At 34.4% G+C, this 22,246-nt stretch overlaps 1 protein-coding gene across 1 annotated transcript; it reads right to left on the bottom strand.

The window, feature by feature from the left end:
* Positions 1-1,308: 1,308 nt before the first annotated feature.
* LOC148203044 (receptor-like protein EIX2) lies at positions 1,309-7,569 on the bottom strand. Its single transcript, XM_088108181.1, has 3 exons — positions 6,556-7,569; position 4,896; positions 1,309-4,179 (listed from the first exon to the last, which is right to left on the bottom strand). The coding sequence occupies exons 1-3, from the start codon at positions 7,557-7,559 to the stop codon at positions 2,200-2,202; spliced, it is 2,985 nt and encodes a 994-aa protein (XP_087964307.1). The 5' UTR covers positions 7,560-7,569; the 3' UTR covers positions 1,309-2,199.
* Between the last annotated feature and the right edge of the window lie 14,677 nt (positions 7,570-22,246).

Here is a 22,246-nt window from a genome sequence, read left to right as displayed (position 1 = left end):
ATGATCAGAACAACTTTATCTAGTTATATTTAAATGATATATGTAAATTAAATATTTGTTATGTCTTATATTTAAATATTTTTACTACTTTTTTTATTGTTTATTTTTTTAATTTTTAACTCTCAATTTATGTATCTAATAGCATAAACCCTTTATTTACTAGGTAATATAAAATATTTATCTTCTTTATTCTTTTATTTTTAACACTACAAAAATGATTGATTTTAGGAGGGGTTTTTTGGAGACGGTTTTGGAAAACCCAATAATTGTTGCGGGTTTATCTCTAAAAACCGCATGTTACTATTTTTTATTATTTTTTTAAACTTTTTTATTTTTAGAATACTTACCCAACCCATATTATTCTCTCCTCGCCTTCGGTCGTTTATTCATCTCATCTCTAATTCCCTGAAATCTAAACCCTAAGCTTCTCCCGTTCTCATCAAATTTTCTCTCAAATCCTTTTCCACACTACAATCTTCTCCTTGGCTTCGTGTTCATCTTCTCCTGTTTGACTTCGTGTTCATCTGGTTGAGCGTCGAGGTGGAGGGGTCGAGGCGTCGAGACATTTGTGGGTTGAGCGAGGTCGAGGTGCTTTGGCGCGCTCCCGCATTGACCGGTCATAGGTTGAGGTCGAGTTAAGAATGTGTTTGATCTGGTTTTGGCTCTCTCGTTCTTTGTTCGATCTATTGATGTTCGATCTTTGTGTTATAACTCAAAACATTTCGTCTCTGGTTTTGGCTTTCTAGTTTTCGATCTTTGTGTTATAACTCAAAATATTTTGTCTCTGGTGTTGGCTTTCTAGTTTTGTAGAAAACCGTTGCTAATGTTTAGCGGCACTGCTTTTACCAGAGCTTAATGAAACCGCGGGAAACGAATTTTCCAGGGGTTAAAACCGCCGAAAACGCTAAAATTAACGCCTGGAAAAATTATATATTTTTGTAGTGTAAGTTGTTTCATTTAAAGAACTCTTTTTATTTTGTTAAAATAATTTTTCATTATCTTTCTAACAGTTCTATTAATTTGATATCTTAAAAATTTTCTTAGATGTCTAAAATATCTTTTATCTTATCATACCCTTAATTACACATTTGTTTTATGTTTGTGCAATTTTATTTATGTTGTATTTTTTTAATATTTTTATTTGTTGTTTATTTAATTATGTAAAACATTTTTTTGACATTTGTTATATAATTTTTTTTTAACATATTATCATAAGTGTTATTCTATTACTATATAATTGTATTAAAATAACATCAACAATATTTATATACTGTGATAGATAAGAAGTTAGATGTAATGTCCCTGCCATTGGGATATGAATGTATGAAAGAGTAATTAAAGAGGAGATTCAATGGATTCTGAATTACAAATTTTTGAGATATCCCATATTCTTACATATACAAATTAGGATATCTCGAATTCTTGGCTTAAAATTAAGTTTATATTATAGATTATACAACCACACACTGTCAAATCATTGCTTCATGAAACTTCAGCCTCCAAATCTCACACTGACAACAATCTGTAATGCTTTCATCTCATAATGGAGTCTTCAAGCAAATAATTATAAACTGCAAATTTGGTGCTAAAATTTATATGACAAAAATTAGTAATGAAGGAAAAAAATTGGAAACCAAATATTAATGATAAACTAAATGAAGATAATTGCTGTAAACTTGTGCTAAGATTCATGTGATGACAAACAATATCAGTAATGATGGAAAAACAATTCGGAGATCAAATTTTAGTTGTAAACTAAATGAAAACTAAATTATTTAAACTCAATAGAGTACTCAAAAAGGTGTATAACATGTAAGCATTTTTAAAAGGGCCTAAGCATAATTCATTTGAAAAAAATGAAAACTTCTCATAACAAAGCACACTATCAATAATTCCTTTGCACCAATAAAAAACAATTATTTTGGAAAAAAGAAGTACCAATAAAGCCATGAATACGAGCGTAGGATAATCAATGTTTAATAAAATTGTTGAAAATCAGTATGTAGCTAAGAGAGACATACAATTAATTAAAGTACGTTTAGTGCTATATTGTAAGGAAGAATCAAATTTTAACACTTACATTCATGACAAGCCTTGTACATTTCTTTTTAGAAAGGCATTCTCCATTTCATTATAAAACCTATTAAGAAAGAAGTTATTAGAATTATGTACCTGCTAGTTTCTGAACCACGCCTTCTGTTAGTCTTTGATATACCTTCGGCACTTTGCTAAGTTCAGTTCAATCATTACAAGTAGATAGTCTATCAGTCTGTTCAATAACGTCAGATAAGCCATTCTCCATGGTTGCCAAAGTAGTAATGGACCTAATAAGCCCCAAAAGCCTGTGAAGAATCCTATCCCCAAGCTCCTGTAGAATGCTTCATAGAAAATATAATATTCTCCATTGACTGCTGCTTTTTTAGGCTTTACTAATGTCTGATCCCCTGCACAACTCTTGTTAAGTTGTTCACCACAAAGGTCAACATTTCCTTCAAAACAAGAGACATCAAATGTATCCATGTGTCTTCCCACTGGGATTCTTCCAGAAAGAGAATTGTGTGACAAGTCTAATTTTTGGAGAAAATCCATTTGGGAAAGAGAAGAAGGAATTCTCCCATAAAATTTATTTCTTGACAAGTCAAGGGATTCAAGTGAACTTAAATATCCAATATCCCAAGGAATTTCTCCACTCAAATTATTTCTTGATAAATTCAAAGAAACTAACCCGAGCATGTATGTAATCTCTTCCGGTATTTCACCAATTAAATTGTTACACGAGAGATCAATGCTCTGAAGAGTTAATTCCGGATGTGTGAAGCCGTGTTCCATACCTTTCCACATCCATGTTATATGAAACGAATAATAACTCTCACTGAAAAAATTATAAATTTCAGAGTAAGTACTATTGTACCAATAAACACGATTTTCAGTTTCAATTTTGTTTATGGTGTTTTGAGACAATGCAGTAAAATTGCTTAAGCAAGTTGGAATTCCTTCTGATAAATTATTCTTGGAAAGATCCAACAATTGAATACGCTTCAAATAACATAAATGTAGTGGAAGATTTCCAGAGAAGCGATTCCCTCGCATGATCAAGATTATCGATTGCTGCATGCTTTCTCCAACCCAGGATTGTATTGGACCCGACAACATATTCTCACTCACATCCAGCATAATTAAATTATTGCAATTTTTCAAAGAGGAAGGCAATTCACCCATTAGACTATTGTTTCGTAAAACCAAAGCTTCCAATTTAACAAGGGTTCCCATGGACATAGGAAGTTTCCCTGACAATTCATTGCTACTTATATCAAGAAACAATAATTGCTTTACCGATTTCCAACAATCTGGAAGTTGCCCCTTTATTTGATTGTATGATAAATCCAAAGTGGCCAAGTTTGATGCTGTGATGTTTCCACATAAGAAATTTGAAAATTTATTTTCAGAGAGTAAGAGCTCGGAAGCTTCTAGTAAAAATAATGGAACTTCTCCCTCAAATTTATTTGAATTTAAAATTATAGATGTCCTGTAAGGAAGCTTCAAATGCATATTAGGGATTGAACCAATGAGATTATTGTGAGACATATTCAAATTGTACAGAATTTGCAACTTGTTCCAAAACCATTCTGGTACTAAATCATTTAGCCCATACGGAAAACTCGGACCTAGCTTGCAAGATGCAAGATGCAAGTAATTTAATTGAAAAGGAGGAACCCAACTAGAGCCAAACTTTAGAGACAACGAGTTACCTGACAAGTCTAAGTAATATAATTTGGAAAAATTAGAAAGATGAGCTTCAGTGAAATCACCCTCTACAGAATTCCCCTCCAACGATAAAATCTCCAACTCAGATAGCACTCTGATGCTCTTGGGTATCTTGCCAGTAATTTGGTTATAAGATAAGTTCAATTCCCGTAATATGTGTCTGCCACACCATGAAGAATTTTGAATGAAGCTCGGAAGTTTGCCATTCAACTCGTTATTTGAGAGGTCTAATCTATGTAATATGCACATGCTCCCAAACAAAGACGGAACCTTGCCTTGTAGGTTGTTATTAGAGAGAGAAAGATATTCAATAGAGTTCATCGCTTTCCCAAATTCACCCGGAATGGGACTTTCTAATAAGTTACTACTAATATCAATGATAAGTAGATTGGTGGTGAAGTTAGAAAGCCAGTACTGTAAGAAATGAAGTCCCACATTGGTGGGAACTTGTAAAGGGGTATGGCTTGATGACTATAAAAGAAACCCCTTGCCCCCTTTGTTATACATCCCATTCTCTCATTTCTTCTCTCCTTTCTTGAATTCTCATAATTTTGAGAAGTTCTTTAGTGAAAGAGAGAGGTATTGTAAATTTCTTTCAGTAGTATAAAATTTTCATTTTGTCTATCATTGATATTTTTTTCTCTTTTCTATTTTAGTTGTGTGTGCTTGTGCTGTATGACTGATACCCAACACAATATTATTCATAGTGAGAAGTGCATAAGCCGGTTCTTAAAAACCATGACAACAAAATACGAGTTAGAGAGGTTCAACGGAAAGAAATTGACAATAACGCCATCGCGAATTTGCACCTATCAATGGCAGATTCAGTGTTAGTGTGGCGGAAAAAGAAATAGCAAGGGAGATTTGGGATGCCCTCATAAAATTATATGAGGTGAAGTCTCTCCACACAAGAATATTCGTGAAGAGGAAACTCTACACTCTCCAGATGAGTGAGTCCACAACGGTGACGGACCACATCAACCATCTGAACACTTTGTTTGCCCAACTATCAGTTGTTGATTTCAACATAGTTGAAAATGAATGCGCGGAGCTTCTACTGCAGAGTTTACCCGACTCGTATGATCAACTCATCATGAATATTACGAATAATAATATTGAAGGTAGTCTACACTTTGAGGATGTTGCCGGAGCAATTCTTGAAGAAGAATTCAGGTGAAGGAACAAAGAAGACATGCTGGAAAGTTCAAAGCAAACACAAGCTTTGGTGATGATGAGAGGAAAATCAACGAAATATGGGTCTAGTGGGAGTCAGTCCCATGATATATCTCAAAGTAAGAAGCATCTCAAATGCTACAATTGTGGTAAGAGGGGGCATGTCAAGAAAGAATGTTGGCACGGGAAGAGTGGAACAAAGAACTCTGAGGCATCAACCTCACAAGGTTGTATGGCAAATACCTTAGAGGATGAAGATATTCTGTGAGAAAGAAGGGAGGTCTGGTAAGTCATAAAAGCTTAGAAGATCATGGCATATACTTATGGGAGATACGTTGCAAAAGACTAATGCAATGGTTACATCGACAAGTCAAGAAGAAGCGGTGTTGACGTGACATCGTACTTGGACAAATGTCAAAGTGAAGTTTGCAAGGCAGAACGTAATCTGTACCCGGGCTTAAACATAGATCGAGGTTTACTAGTTTGACTACCAGAAAAGAAAACACAAGAAGACTTGGTTCATTCTGATGTAAGGGAATCACCGGAGTTATTCCTAGGAGAAGCAAAGTTTATTCCAGGAGTTTGAGTGTATTACATCAAGAGGAAGTCAAATGTGTTGTTACCAGTTCAAGGAAACTAAAGCACAAGCTTGAAACTGGGGAAAGAATTAAGTGCTTGGATATGCTAACAATGTGAAGGGGTATTGCCTGTGAGTTTCACCGTTCACAAGGTTATTGTTAAGCAGGAATAAAATGATGCTCCAACCAGAAGGCTTTGAAGAACAAGAAAACTTGGTTTGTAGGTTGAACAATGGCTAGGGAGTTTGATATGAAGGACTTGGAACCGACAAACAAGATTTTAGGGATGCAAATTCACCGAGACAGAAAAAGATAGGAAGATTTGGCTTTCTCAGAAGTAAAACTTACTGAAAGTCTTGCGGCGCTTCAACATGCAAGAGTGCAAGCCAGTTTTACCCCATCTCCTATCAATCATCCTCAAGTATGAGTCCTAGCAATGAAGCGGAAAGGATGGAGAAGTCTCGAGTACCGTATGCATCAGTGGTGGACAGCCTTGTAATTCTTATGATATGTACAAGACCCAGACATTGCACAAGCACTGGGAGTGGTTAGTAGGTTCGTAGCAGTTTTTGGTGGAGAGCAGTGAAATATTGATCAGGTTTTGCATTGCGTTTCGGAGAATCAGAATTAGGTGTCAAAGGCTATTGACAGATTTAAGTAAATTCGATTCTACTGAAGTTTATCAGAAGAACAAGTAACACGAAGGCAAAGATGGTGTGAAGATTTGATTAGTTTCATCAAAATCTTCAAGTGGGAGATTGTAAGAAATGAAGTCCCACATTGGTGGGAACTTGTAAAGGGGTATGGCTTGGTGGTTATAAAAGAAACCCCTTGCTCCCTTTGTAACACATCCCATTCTCTCATTTCTTCTCTCCTTTCTTGAATTCTCATAATTTTGAGAAGTTCTTTAGTGAAAGAGAGAGGTGCTGTAATTTTCTTTCAGTAGTATAAAATTTCCATTTTGTCTATCATCGGTATTTTTCTCTTCTCTATTTTAGTTGTGTGTGCTTGTGCTGTATGACTGATACCCAACAAGTACAACATAGGAGATGATTTTAACAAGTTATGACTGAGATCAAGGATTTGAAGCGAGGACAAAACATTCATTGTGGAAGTAGATGAAACAAGGAAACTTCTGTCTATAAGACTGCAGTTTCGTAGATAAAGCTCTTGCAGTTTAGAGCTTATATTAAAATTCCCTAGAAACATTGATGATGTTAGATTATTATTAGAGAGGTCGAGGATCTTAAGAGAAGGAAATTTTGGGCATAAAGAAGGTGGCAAAGCTATATTATTGTGAGAAAGATAAAGTTCTTTAAGATGAAGGCTAAAGTTAAACAAGAATTGAAATGTTGATGATGTCAACGAATTACAAGAGAGATCTAGGATGGTAAGGGAAATTGAATTGTTTGAAGAATGGGAATGAAACAAAGATTGAATATCATCATCCAAAAGATCATAATTATTCAGCCTCAACTCGCCCAAGTTTGGAATGAGCTTATTAATACTTTGCAATAGCCACTGGTGAGAGAAACTAACATTATGCAATGAACTCAACTCAAGAATGGTTAAAGAATGGAGAGTAGACAACCATTTTGCATCCTTAGGTTTTATATCAAAATTGCCAACTAGTCGGAGAGTATGCAACAATGGAAGATTCCCTGCTCGAAAAGGGATTTCTCCAGAAAGGGAATTTGAAATATATTTTGACGTTTTGGTTGTATATAGAGGAGTGTTACATCCAAGCCTGAGATATTGTAACTTTCTGAGATTGCCAATTTGAGTTGGGATTTTTCCTGAAAGATAAAATAGTCCAAGATCGAGATACTGTAAGTGTTTCAGATTCCCAATCTGAATTGGAATTTCTCCCCAAAGAACATTTTCCCCAAGATCTAAATAACGTAGTTGTAAGAGATTTCCAAGTGTAGAAGGAATTGTACCCGCAAAATAAGAATGGGAGACATCAAGATGTCTTAAGTTGGTGAAAGAGACCATGAACTCTGGAATGCAACTCAGTTCAAAACAATTATGGCTGAGATCCATGTGTTGAATAAATGGCAAGTGAATCAATGAAATGACATTGATTGTACCTCTCAAATACGGTCTATAGTGGTAGTTTCCATGAAGATTGCACATGACCAGTTTGATTGTTGCATTGAATGCGTTTCCATTTGCAGCAGTCTGTGTTATTGAGATGGTTGGTCCAAGTGGAGAGCATGCCAAAGTCATCTATGAGGCCTTCTTTGAAGCTGAGGAGTGCTTCTCTCTCCCTCTCTATGCACTTTGCTTCACCACTTTCGCTTGAGTTTTTCAATGTGGCAATAATTCCTGAGGCAAGCAAAGAAAGAAGAAGAAGAACGTAAACTGTTTTCAGAAAATAAGCAGTCATTGTAGTTTTTCTGATATCAAATAATCTGAACTGAGGGAAGAGTAAACAAGAGTAGTATATTGAGAGAAACAAACTATGATTCATTTATATTCATAATTGTAAGGACCAGAGTTGCGTGTTTCCAAAACTCTATGATATGCCTAATTTTTTTTTTTTAATTTGGTTTTCTCCGGAACGAGGAAGATGATTGAATTTGTATGGTGTTAGATCATTATTATCTTCTCATTTCCAATCTAAGGATAGGAAAATTAACCACACGAATAATCACATAATGAGGAAAATTGAAACTAATTCAGAAAAATCTTACCATTAGGCCCACCGAGTTAGAAAATTAGTGCACCAATAACGCAAAGGAAAAATAAAACTTGTCTTGAGAAAAAACAAGATGTTGATTGTTCTTACTCTTTTTTTTTTTTGTTGTTTAAAAATTAATTATATGATAAAAAATAAGATTGGTCCAAAAATCTCAAGTTATTGATTTCCTTATCAATAGCTTATAAATTTGAAACACACCGAAAAGAGAAAACATTGAACTAATCCAAATAAAAGACCTTAAACGACTAATTGTTGTATATAAATCCATTTGAAGTGTTAGAAAAGATAAGCATGCTAGACATTTTCAAAAGATGAAAATGAGACTAGCCCAGGAAGTCCTTAAACCATTATTGTCATATTTGAATCCATTCTATGGGTTTGAAAAAAAAATTAAGCATGGATCTTAGACACTTGAAACGAAGAAGACGAAATTGGTCCAAAGAACTTGAGGATTCTACTATTCAAATCTATTTTACTATTAGCAAATTAAACACTCTACGAAAAAAGGAAAAAGAATGAAACATTCAAATTGCACAAAAAGTAAATTAAAACAAAAGGAATAAATAATTCAGAAACACAATTACTAACTTGCAAAGTTCAAAAAACTATTTGGCAACATTTATGTTGACAATTGGTCGGCTGGTTGGTTTTTTCCCTCATTTACGTTCTAAATACAAGAAAAAGATAAATTCTCAATACTACATTTAATAATACTAAATATAAATATATAAAAAAAACAGAATTCATATAGATATGGAAATTAGTTGTTGTTATTTTAGCATACAAGAGTTCCATCGTTCTTTGGCAAACATTAGATACATTACTTTCTTATGTTTTATATACTTGATTAATTTGGATCATGCGTCTATGTTGTCCATGTTTGACGCTATCCATGTCCGATACTTTATAATATTTTATCAATATTTATTAATGAAATATTGAATCTATAAAATAGTAGTTATTATAAATGAATAATTTTACTGGTATAGATTTAAAATAAATAATTTAAGTTATAATATAAAATTATTTCAAACAATTTAATGTTTTTATAATATCAAAATTTATAATTGAGAACTAAAGATTATTTGTAAATTGAAACTAACCAATGACTGAGAATACCAAAATAAAGTGAAAGATATAAGAAAAACAGTTTAAGATGTTTTATATTTTTTCCATGTTGTGGAGATATGGTATGAAATGCACAATAAGGTGAATGGAAGATGTAATGTAATGATAGGATGACAAACCTTTATATTCATTTAACACGTATCAAAAGAGTAGATTCAAAAGAGTAAAATGATGATAAAAGATTGAAATTTTGTATTTTTATGACAAAAAAAGAGTAGAAAGAAAATAAAGAGTGTCAAATAATGAATGTAAGACTATGATTTTGTATTTAACTCCTATTAATTATGATGTGTTTCCTTCGTACATAAAACATTCTTCATGACATTTCAAACTATAACTTATTAAGTTTCTATATACACGAAAATCATTAATTGTATAAACTAATATCACAAACATATAAAGGAAATCCATCAAATGTATTGATCAATGTGGACATGGATGTTATTGTTTTCTCATTTTTCTAACTTACTTTGCAAGGTAGAAAACTATGAAGATGAATGAAAACTACACTTAGTTCACATGATGTGTATATTATTTCAAAGCATGAGTTGTGTGGAATTAGAACTTTAAGATGTGTGACTGGATGAATGGGTTATAATGAGGTAAAACTTTAAAACCTAGGTTTGAAGAAATTAATCACACCCATAATGAAACTAGTTCAAAATATCTAAATATAATGACAGTCTTAGTCCGCTCTGAAATAGAAAATCAGTTCACAAATAACACAGAAGGAAAAATAAAAGTATTCCTAAGAAAGCAACAACCTATTTATCGTACATGATGGTTGAAAAAGAGAAAAAGGAAATTAGTCCCAAAATATCAATTCATTAATTTCCCTAATTGAATCCATTTTATAAGTTAGAAAATTTATCACATATTTAAAAGAGAAAAAATGTAGCTAGTCTAAAACTCTAAAGTATGGTTCTCTCATAGTATTTTATGGGCCCTAGTACAAAAGAATAGTATAACGTCGGTGTCTTTTCACCTTTCACGTCAAATTTGAGATCGACATCATATTGGAAGACATTAAATTGAAGTCGAATTTAAAAGATTCGACGTTAATTTACATTAATTGATGTTGGACATTAAACAATTGGACATCCCCAATCGGATATTGCTTTATGTCGAACGTCAATTAACATCAAATTTTGCTAATGTGCGACGTTAATCATTTTTTTGTTTTTTTTAATTAATTTTGATCATTTGTGATCTTTTTTACAACTCTACGAGACTTGAAAAGCAGAAAAACAACAAATGTAAAAAGGACAAAAACTATGACAAATTTTTAGGTCATTTTTGAAAAGGAGAAAAACAACAAATGTAAAAAGACAAAAACTATGACAAATTTTTAGGTCATTTGGAGTTGTTTTCAATATACTCTCAGTTCGACTCTAAACCTTATATGTATAATGTGTAATGTAGTATCAACAACAACAAACAACAGACAATAACAACAAACAAGTTGAACAAACAAGTTCTTCAAAATGAAAACGAAAACTAATCTTCAAAAGGTGGGTTCGTCGGAATAAAATCTTGTCACCAATGAGAGAGAAAGCAAAATGCACCTATAAAGAACAAGAACACGAAAATAATCAGTCAAAACAAACGGAAATCATACCTAAAATAGTTAATCAACATGCATTTGTATCAAATGAAAAAAATATTACATTTGGTGGTCATCAAACTTCATTCGAGAAAAGTTTGAGCAGAGAAGAGAGTCCTTGATAATCTCTTTTGGCAGAGTTCCTCCAACCTGAGAGCTTACTTTTCTCTATCTTCTTCAGTACTCTTGCTATCTCTATTATTTCAAAATATTCCTCCCTCCTGTTACCAATAAGGAGTATTGGTAAAACCTGAAGATGTATTTTGATGATGCTGCAACTTATAGATTTTGGATGTAGTAGGAAAATATTTAAAAAAACAACTTGTAGATTTTGAATGTAGTAGGAAAATGTTAAACTTTATAATTTTTACTAGAATAATCGATTATGGTTAAGCAATAATCGATTATCACAAGTCATACTTGAATAATCGATTATCACTTCATATAATCGATTATCACATTTTTGAAAACCTGTAACGGACTTGAATAATCGATTATCACTTACAATAATCGATTATTCATGGCAGTTGAGAGCTGACCTTTGGCACTCAGTGTACTTGGCTATATAATTTGATTTGGAGAAATCAGAAGGGAATGTTTTTGAACTGAGAAAGCTTAGAACACTGTGTGTCAGAGGAACGTTCTTAGAGAGCTTTTTGTTCATTGTTCCCTTGCTTGGTCTTGTGAAAGGAGAGGCTCGCGTATCGTGTGTGTCGATAGTCGGAGCAGACTCTCTTCAAGTTAGCAAGGTGCTCTGCCTGGTCTTGTGAAAGGAGAAGCTTGTGAATCGTTGGTCGATTGCTGGAGCGGTTCTCTTCAAGTTGGTAGAGTGGTTCTTTTCATTTTATTCCAGTTCATTATCTTGTAATCTGTTAAACCATTTTTAGTGAAAAAGGTTAATCACTATTTATAGTGATTAACGACTGGACGTAGAATCTTTTGATTCGAACCAGGATAAAAATTATGTGTTGATCTTCTTATTCCCTACACTCATATTATTTTACGTATATCAACTGTTTGATTAATTTTCTGAAAGAAAATTATTTTTACTAAAAGGACAAAATTATTTTTAATTGTGATCGAACACGCTTTCCGCTCTCTGAGTTTTAATTCCGCTGTGCTATACTCTTCGAAAAATACCCCCTCCGATACCAACAATTGGTATCAGAGCTTGCTTTGATAGTTTTTCAACATTTGCGAAAATGGCTAGTCACAATCAAAACCATGTATATGCTGAGGGTGCTTCCATTAACAGACCTCCATTGTTTACTGGTGATAACTATGCTTTTTGGAAAGTGAGAATGGAGATTTTTATGGGGTCTGTTGATAGAGGTATCTGGGAAGCTGTACAAAATGGCCCTTATATTCCTATGAATACTGTTGATGGTGTAGAGACTGAAAAACCTTATTTTAATTGGACTGCTGAAGAAAATAGACGAGCTCAGTTTGATATTAAAGCTCGCAATATAATTTCATCTGCTGTTGTACTTGATGAATTTTATAGAATTTCAGTATGTAAGACAGCACAGGAAATGTGGGAAGTCCTCAGAGTCACTCATGAAGGAACAGAGGACGTGAAGCGCGCTAGGAAGAACACTCTCATTCAGGAATATGAGATGTTCAGAATGCAACCTGGAGAAACTATCTCTGACGTTCAAAAATGATTCACTCATATTGTGAATCATTTAACAGGGTTGGGTAAGACTTTTGATACTGATGAACTTAATGTAAAAATTCTGAAATCTCTGGACAGGTCTTGGCAACCAAAGGTGACTGCCATCTCGGAATCTCAAAATCTTACTCAAATGTCAATGCCAATCTTGTTTGGAAAGCTCCGTGAGCATGAACTTGAGCTGAGAAGATTGACTGCTGAAGAGGATCAAGGCAAAAGAAAAACTCTAGCTTTCAAGTCTGAAATATCTAAAGGAAAAAGCTCTAAGAGGATCAAAGAAGATGATTCTGATGATGAAGAAAACATGAGCTTGATGATAAAAAAATTTGCAAAGTTCATGAAAGCAAAGGGAAAGGACAAGTTTCACAAAGATAGGAAAGAAAGTCCAGAATCTCCATCAAACGTAAAGTGCTTCGGTTGTGGAGAAAGAGGGCACGTAAAATCTGAGTGTCCAAAAAGCAAGAAAAGTGAAGACAAGAAGGAAAGAAAATTTCAAAGGAAAAAGAAAGCATACATAGCTTGGGAAGACAATGCATCTAGCTCAACAAGCTCAAGTGATTCAGATGAAGAAGCCAATATTTGTCTAATGGCTGACTCAGAAGATACTGGAAGCCAAGTAAGTGATTCCAGCTTTGAATCTAGTGAATTAGACATGCAAAAGGCCTTCTGTGAATTGTTGATTGAATCTGAAAAACTTGATGCTGCACATAAAAAACTTAAGAAAGAGCACAATGAATTAAAATTGAATTATGAAAAGTTGCTTGATGATGAAGTTGTCTTAAAAAATAAAGTTAGTTCTTTAGAAACAAAATTATCTGATGCAAATGCTACTGTTGAACCTGTTGAATGCTTGTCTTGTAAGAATCATATGTTTGATATTGATATACTTGAAAACTTACTTGCAAAGGAAACCAAGAATAATTCACATGCTAAGATAAACCTTAAGAAAAACAATGTTGAAAATAGAAATATATGCATCAAATAAATAAGTCCAAAGTAAGAAGAACTCGTAGAGTTTGGGTTGAAAAAGGAACTTTTATTAAAAACAAAGTAAGCAATGCTTGTTGTTTTTACTGTATGAAGCATGGACACACATCAAACAAATGCAACATTAAACATTTTGGTGTTCCAAATGGTAAATATGCATGGGTTAAAGTTGTAAAATGATTTATACTTGCATGAACTAACCTCAAGGACCCATAATTAGATTGGGGACCTAAAACTCTTGCTAATTTGTTTTGTAGGAATCTACTAAGTCAAAGAAGTCACTGTGGTATCTTGACAGTGGATGTCAAGACACATGACCGGTGACAAGAAAAGATTCATTTCTTTTGAGAAGAAGAAGCAAGGATTTGTGACTTATGGGGATAACAACAAAGGTAGAATCAAGGGTACCGAAGACATTGGAGGAGGAAATACATTAACAATAAGAGATGTGCTATATGTTGAAGGCCTCAAGCATAACCTCTTAAGCATAAGTCAATTATGCGACAAAGGTCTCAAGGTAACTTTTGAAAGTGATAAATGCACTGTTTACTTTAAAGATTCTGCTGATATTGCTTTGTAAGGTGTTAGGCATAACAATATTTATTTGATTGATATTGAAAGTGCATCTAATCATAGTATAACATGCTTAGTTGCTAAAGAAGAAAATCCTTGGCTATGGCATAAAAGAGCTGCACATATTCATATGCAACATTTAAATAAATTGATTTCAAAAGATCTTGTGATTGGTTTGCCTAAACTGAAATTTGAGAAAGACAAATTATGCACTGCATGTCAAAAAGGTAAACAAACCAAATCTTCATTTTCATCCAAAAGCATGATTTCAACATCAAAACCTTTAGAACTTTTGCATATGGACTTACTTGGTCCATCTAGAATTAAAAGTTTTGGTGGAAATTACTATGCTCTTGTAATTGTTGATGATTACACAAGATTCACTTGGACTTTCTTTTTAACTCTGAAGAGTGAAGCTTTCAAAGCATTTAAAATTTTTGCTAAACGTATTCAAAATGAAAAAGATTTGAAAATCAAAACTTTGAGAAGTGATCATGGTGGAGAATTTGAAAATGAGTCATTTGATAAATTTTGTGAAGAATATGGCATAGCACATAACTTTTCTGCACCTAGAACTCCCCAACAAAATGGTGTTGTTGAAAGGAAAAATAGATCATTAGAAGAATTAGCTAGAACCCTTATGAATGAATCTAATGTGCCAAAATATTTTTGGGCTGATGCAGTTAGTACTGCTTGTTATGTGTTAAACAGGATGCTTATTAGGCCAATTCTGAAATTAACTCCATATGAACTGTTGAATGGTAGAAAACCAAATGTATCTCACTTGAAAATATTTGGGTGCAAATGCTTTGTCTTGAATAATGGAAAAGATAATCTAGGCAAATTTGATGCAAAATCTGATGAAGCAATTTTCCTAGGATATTCTTTGACCAGTAAAGCATATAGAGTATTTAATAGAAGAACTTTGACAATTGAAGAATCAATGCATGTTGTCTTTGATGAGATTGTGGACCTTGAGGAAAACCCTCTTGAGTCAAACAAACCTATTGCAGGTGATGAGGATTATTTAAAGGAAGCTCTTGAAGAGATGTATCTAAATGAGAACTATCCTCCAGAACTTCAAGAAACACCTCAAGCTGTTGATTCTAAAAGCTATCAACAACCAAGAGGACTTTCCTTGGACAACATCATTGGAGACATTTCAAAAGGAGTAACTACTAGACATAATCTTAATAATTTTTGTCTAACTGTAGCTTTTGTGTCTCAGATAGAACCCAAGAATATAAAGGAAGCTCTTCAAGATGATAAGTGGTGTGTTGCTATGCAAGAAGAGCTAAACCAATTTGAAAGGAATGAAGTCTGGGAACTTATTCCAAAGCAAGATGATTATCAAGTCATAGGAACCAAATGGGTATTCAGGAACAAGCTTGATGAGGATGGAAACATCACAAAGAACAAAGCAAGGCTAGTTGCAAAGGGCTACTGTCAAGAGGAAGGTATAGATTATGATGAAACGTATGCACCGGTAGCCAGGTTAGAAGCAATTAGATTATTACTTGCATATGCATCTTTGATGAAATTTAAACTATATCAAATGGATGTAAAAAGTGCTTTCTTAAATGGTTTTATAAAAGAAGAAGTGTATGTTAGTCAACCTCCTGGCTTTGAAGATTTTAAATTCCCTGATCATGTTTACAAGTTGAAAAAGGCCCTTTATGGTCTTAAACAAGCACCTAGGTCTTGGTATGAAAGACTTAGTACCTTTTTAATTGAAAATGAATTTTCTAGAGGAAAGGTTGATTCAACCTTATTCATTAAGAAAGTAGGAAAACACATTTTAATCGTGCAAGTTTATGTAGATGATATCATTTTTGGGTCAACTGATGATTCTTTGTGTGAAGAGTTTGCAAAAATAATGCAAGGTGAATTTGAGATGTCTATGATGGGTGAGTTAAATTTTTTCTTAGGACTACAGATAAAACAAATGAATGGTGGAACATTCATCTCCCAAACTAAATACTGTAGAGAAATTCTTAGAAAATTTGGTATGGATAGCTGCAAGGAAGCTAGTACACCCATGGGTACTTCATGTTATTTAGACAAGGATGAAATTGGAAAAGGAGTGAATGAAACCATGTTTAGAGGCATGATAGGATCCTTGCTTTACTTAACTGCTAGTAGACCAGATATTATGCAAAGTGTTTGTGTTTGTGCTAGATACCAAGCCAATCCTAAAGAATCTCATTTGACTACAGTTAAGAGAATTCTAAAATATCTTAAGGGAACTACTTCTTTTGGACTTTGGTATCCCTCTGACTCCTCACTTAGTTTAATAGGATATTCTGATGCAGATTATGGTGGCTGTAAAATTGATAGAAAAAGTACTAGTGGAACCTGTCATTTCTTGGGATGTTCTTTAGTGTCATGGCACTCAAAGAAACAAGCATGTGTAGCTTTGTCTACCACCAAAGCTGAATATATTGCAGTTGGAAACTGTTGTGCCCAAATTTTGTGGATGAAACAATAATTAGAAGACTTTGATATCTTCCTTGACAAAATTCCTCTAAAATGTGACAATACTAGTGCGATAAATTTGACCAAGAACCCCATCATGCATTCAAGAACTAAGCATATAGAAATTAGGCACCATTTCTTAAGAGATCATATTCAAAAGGGCGATTGTCAAATTGAATATGTTGATTCTTTACATCAATTAGCTGATATTTTTACCAAGGCTCTACCTAAAGATAGATTTTTTGAGCTTAGAAGAGAGTTAGGAGTGTTAGACATATCTTAGAATCAAAATCTATGCAAATTTTTGCATTTTTCGTAAACTTAACGCTTCATAATCGATTATCACTAAGTTATAATCGATTATTCATGCATCAAATTCAATTCTGGAAAATCTTGAGCAGATAATCGATTATCATTATGCATAATCGATTATCATGCAATTCTGGGCAGTAATTATTGAACTGATAATCGATTATCACGAGCCATAATCGATTATCGCGCTGACAGTTTCAAAAAATAAATCCGTTGGAGCATCCCATAACGGCTATAAACGACCATAAACGGCTAGCTTTTCCATTTTTCTTATAAATAGCCCCCCATAATCGATTATTAGACACTCCTTTGCAACCAAATACTGCTGAAATCAAATCTAGAGCTCAAATCTTCTTCATTTCCCTTCACCTTCTCAAAATCTCATTTTCCCATTCTTCCTCCATGGCTGACTCAAGAAGGCACCGTCGCAGAACAGCTGGAGCCTCCTCTTCTTCTCAACCACGTCTTGCAAACATAGATGGATGGATTTCAGATCAAGGGAAACATGCAGACTTTGTTAATTCTTGGCAAGAAAGGAAGATCATGGCGGTAAAGTTTATTCGTCTTGACTTTTTCCGCTTCTATGGCTTTCAATTTCCAAACACTTTTGCTGAGCAGGGGTTAACGCATCTGTTAGAACAAAAAGGATGCATTTATCCTGATCTTATAAGAGTCTTCTACTTCAACTTGCGCTATCGAGATGGGATAATATCTACTAAGGTCAAGGGAGTACGCATCATTTTAGATGATGATGTATGGACCAATGTTGCTCAACTTTCCATTTGGGATGATGCTGTCAAAGTCCATTTAGGACTTGAAGATTTCAACCGGATGATGACTTTTCAATCCTTCCTACGTCATCCTGAACGGCAAACAAATAGAAGGCAATTAATGGTTGGAGGTTTTAAAGTTGAAGAAAGGATGATCCACTACTTGATTGTTTGGATTTTATGTCCTAGAGCAACCAACCATGCTCAATGCTCTGAGCAGGATTTACTTCTCTTGTATGGGATTCTAAATCACATACATATCGACTGGCCTGCTCTCATTGCTGACACAATGGTAAAAGCCAAGAAATCCCATTCATATCAACTTCCCTATGCCCTTCTTGTTTCTAGGATTTTAGAATTCAAAGGTGTACCTGTTGAAGGAGAACTCGTTCAAAATATTGAAGCTGTGGGATCAGAAATTGGAGATACTACCTTTCGTCAAATGGGATTCATTACTAGAGGCAGAGTCCTTATTCACAAAGATGATGATCATCCTGATGTAGATGAAGATGATGACATGGACACTCATATGGCTGACCCAGTAAATGCTGCTGCTCCGTCTGATGCTGGACCATCCAACATACCCTCCTCTTCCTCAACTTCTATGGAAGAACATTTTGCAAGGTTATCTAAACATTGGAGGATATGAGTCTTGCACAAAAGACTCACTTTGAGGAGATTTATGAGTGGCAGCGATCTGTTGATGAGTACATGGTTGATCAATTTCTTGATCTTGATGTTCGCCTATCTAACATCGAGGGTCATCTTAATATCCCACCTCCTGAACGTTCTCCTAGTCCTGAATTCTAGGTTTTAGGCCTCTAAGTTTGATTGTTATGTTATTGTCTTTATGATATTTAGTTTTTTAATCTTTATGAATTTCATGTAATTCCTTTCTGTTCTTAATATAATGAGCTTTTATTTTTTGCATATATTCCATTTTTGAGGGGAAGCTCATATTAAGGGGGAGGTTATTACATTATTCTTTTTGCTTATGATCAAAAAGGGGGAGAAGAAATATAAAGGGAGGATTAAAAAAAAATAGTTTTTTAATTGTACAGGTACTACTAACTGTGGTTGTCCATTAGTTTATATATGTTGCAGGTAAACCTGAGTTGCTTTTAAAAAGAGAGTTTTTGATCATCATCAAAAAGGGGGAGATTGTTACCAATAAGGAGTATTGGTAAAACCTGAAGATGTATTTTGATGATGCTGCTAGATTTTGGATGTAGTAGGAAAATATTTAAAAAAGCAACTTGTAGATTTTGAATGTAGTAGGAAAATGTTAAACTTTGTAATGTTTACTAGAATAATCGATTATGGTTAAGCAATAATCGATTATCACAAGTCATACTTGAATAATCGATTATCACTTCATATAATCGATTATCACATTTTTGAAAACCTGTAATGGACTTGAATAATCGATTATCACTTACAATAATCGATTATTCATGGCTGTTGAGAGCTGACCTTTGGCACTCAGTGTACTTGGCTATATAATTTGATTTGGAGAAATCAGAAGGGAATGTTTTTGAACTGAGAAAGCTTAGAACACTGTGTGTCAGAGGAACGTTCTTAGAGAGCTTTTTGTTCATTGCTCCCTTGCTTGGTCTTGTGAAAGGAGAGGCTCGCGTATCGTGTGTGTCGATAGTCGGAGCAGACTCTCTTCAAGTTAGCAAGGTGCTCTGCCTGGTCTTGTGAAAGGAGAAGCTTGTGAATCGTTGGTCGATTGCTGGAGCGGTTCTCTTCAAGTTGGTAGAGTGGTTCTTTTCATTTTATTCCTATTCATTATCTTGTAATCGGTTAAACCATTTTTAGTGAAAAAGGTTAATCACTATTTATAGTGATTAACGACTGGACGTAGAATCTTTTGATTCGAACCAGGATAAAAATTTTGTGTTGATCTTCTTATTCCCTACACTCATATTATTTTACGTATATCAACTGTTTGATTAATTTTCTGAAAGAAAATTATTTTTACTAAAAGGACCAAATTATTTTTAATTGTGATCGAACACGCTTTCCGCTCTCTGAGTTTTAATTCCGCTGCGCTATACTCTTCGAAAAATACCCCCTCCGATACCAACACCTCCCTCTCCCTTTTTTTTTCTATGACAGAGTGCGTATTTATATACACACATTATAATATTATGGAAATCTTGCCTTGATTGTGAATTAATTGACAATAAAACAAAATAGGAAAAGAAATGGTCATGGTTGCCAGAAAACAAATTAAATAATATTCAAAACATTGATTATCATTATTGTCAGAAAATCATATTTTTCTCAACTGATGCAACAAATTATATTAATATACTATTTTAATTATTGTTTATAATTATTAGCATAATATTAATTCAAATTATTACCATATTAACCTAACATTTCAAAAATATTGTATTAAAGTCATTATTTTATCCCTTTTTACCCGCCATTAATTATTATTATCCTATTTTTTATTATTTTTAAATATTTACTTACCCGGACGAAATTGGGTGTTGATAGTTGCCCCTCTTTATTTGGATTTTGCTGGATAACATGAACCTTAGAGTTTTTGTGTTATCCTTGTAAAAGCTAAATAAAGATAAAGACACTAATTTCGTTTCGGTCCAAGGAAAAGGAAAAAGATTACCTCGGAGCGTACCTGGTAGAGCATGTAGCAACCTTGAGGATCTTGCTGAAGAGCCGTGACACCTCGTATAACTTGATGGTGAGGCGTACGAACCTCGTAAAATTAAATGGAGAGGCGCACGAGCCTCGTATAACTTGACGGTGAGGCGCACTAACCTCGTAAAATTAAATGGAGAGGAGCACGAACCTTGTAACTTGATGGTGAGGCGCACAAACCTCGTAAAATTAAATGGAGAGGCGCACGAACCTCGTGGAGGGGGTACCACCTTTGATTTCGCTTAAGAGGTGTACTTGCCCTATGAATCTCGCTGTGGAGGGGGTATCACCTTTGATTTCGCTTAAGAGGTGTACTTGCCCTATGAATCTCGCTGTGGAGGGGGTATCACCTTTGATTTCGCTTAAGAGGTGTACTTGCCCTATGAATCTCATTGTGGAGGGGGTATCACCTTTGATTTCGCTTAAGAGGTGTACTTGCCCTATGAATCTCGCTGTGGAGGGGGTATCACCTTTGATTTCGCTTAAGAGGTGTACTTGCCCTATGAATCTCGCTGTGGAGGGGGTATCACCTTTGATTTCGCTTAAGAGTTGTACTTGCCCTATGAATCTCGCTGTGGAGGGGGTATCACCTTTGATTTCTCTTAAGAGGTGTACTTGCCCTATGAATCTCGCTGGTGGAGGGGGTATCACCTTTGATTTCGCTTAAGAGGTGTACTTGCCTATGAATCTCGCTGTGGAAGGGGTATCACCTTTGATTTCGCTTAAGAGGTGTACTTGCCCTATGAATCTCGCTGGAGAGATGTATAAACCTTGTTTTTTTGAAGAAAAAAAAGATTTGGTGCCAAGATGAAAACTGGGCTTTGGTGCCAGAATGAAAACTGAGTTTTTTTTTTTTTGAATCTTTGGTGCCAGAATGAACACTGGGCTTTGGTGCCAGGATGAAAACTGGGCTTTGACAAGCTTGAAACAAATGCTCTTTTTTTCTTGTTATATAGCTCTGGACTTTCTCTTTTGAATTTTGTTGATGTACCGATGTATGAGTGGAAATTCGTGTGAGACCCTTGTTCGCCCCCTTATTTTTCTTAAAATTTTGAACTTTTTACCAATCTCATGCAAGCGGCCCCACTCGACACTCATATAGGTGATTTCATCAAGTGTATGTTGCAAATCATACACCACCCGTAAGGGATATGAAAAAACATTAAAAACTTTGTTTAAGCTAAAATTCTTTCACCACATAGAATTTTAACGACAAAGTTTAACCTCTCAATATTGCAGTCTCTAGCACTTTCACACACACCATAGGAAGGGACATAATTGATTAAAATCAATTTAGTGCTATCAGAACTAACAAATGACTTGCTTTTACCCATATGAACCTTATTCATGGGATCTCCAATCACAAAGGTTGGGTTACCATCACTTGTTTGTTTGCCAGTGGCTTAAGTCTTATTCCCCTCGATGTTTCTAATATCATTTGTCTTCCTAGGGTTTTGTTAGAGGATCTGCTAGATTTCGTTCTGACTTCACATAGTCAATGGAAATAGTTCCACTCTTTAGTAGCTGCTTCACCAAATTGTGTCTCTATTCTTTCCATTGTAATTCTTGTTTTTAGCTATGGCCATTGTCGATTGACAATCACAATGTATTGATACCGATGGGGTTGGTTTCATTCCTAGTGGAATGTTCGCTAAGAAGTTTGTCAACCACACAATCTCACTACCAGCCATCTCAAGAGCAACAAACTCATATTTCATTGTTGATCTTTCAATAATTTTTTGTCTGGCTTATCTCCATGTAATCGCACCACCCCCAAGTGTGAATACATAACCACTAGTGGATTTTGTCTCATCTGAATCAGAGATCCAGTTAGCA

The sequence above is a fragment of the Vigna umbellata genome, chromosome 3 (genome assembly GCF_029865625.1).
Source record: "Vigna umbellata cultivar VRB3 chromosome 3, Vumbellata_1.0, whole genome shotgun sequence".
Taxonomy (NCBI): domain Eukaryota; kingdom Viridiplantae; phylum Streptophyta; class Magnoliopsida; order Fabales; family Fabaceae; genus Vigna; species Vigna umbellata.
Note: the sequence above shows the minus strand (reverse complement) of the source record. Positions and strands in the feature narration are given on the sequence as shown.

Bases quoted from the DNA above. Each gene is read 5' to 3' on its own strand.
- LOC148203044 (XM_088108181.1), bottom strand. From the start codon at position 7,559: ATGGATCTCAGCCATAATTGTTTTGAACTGAGTTGCATTCCAGAGTTC.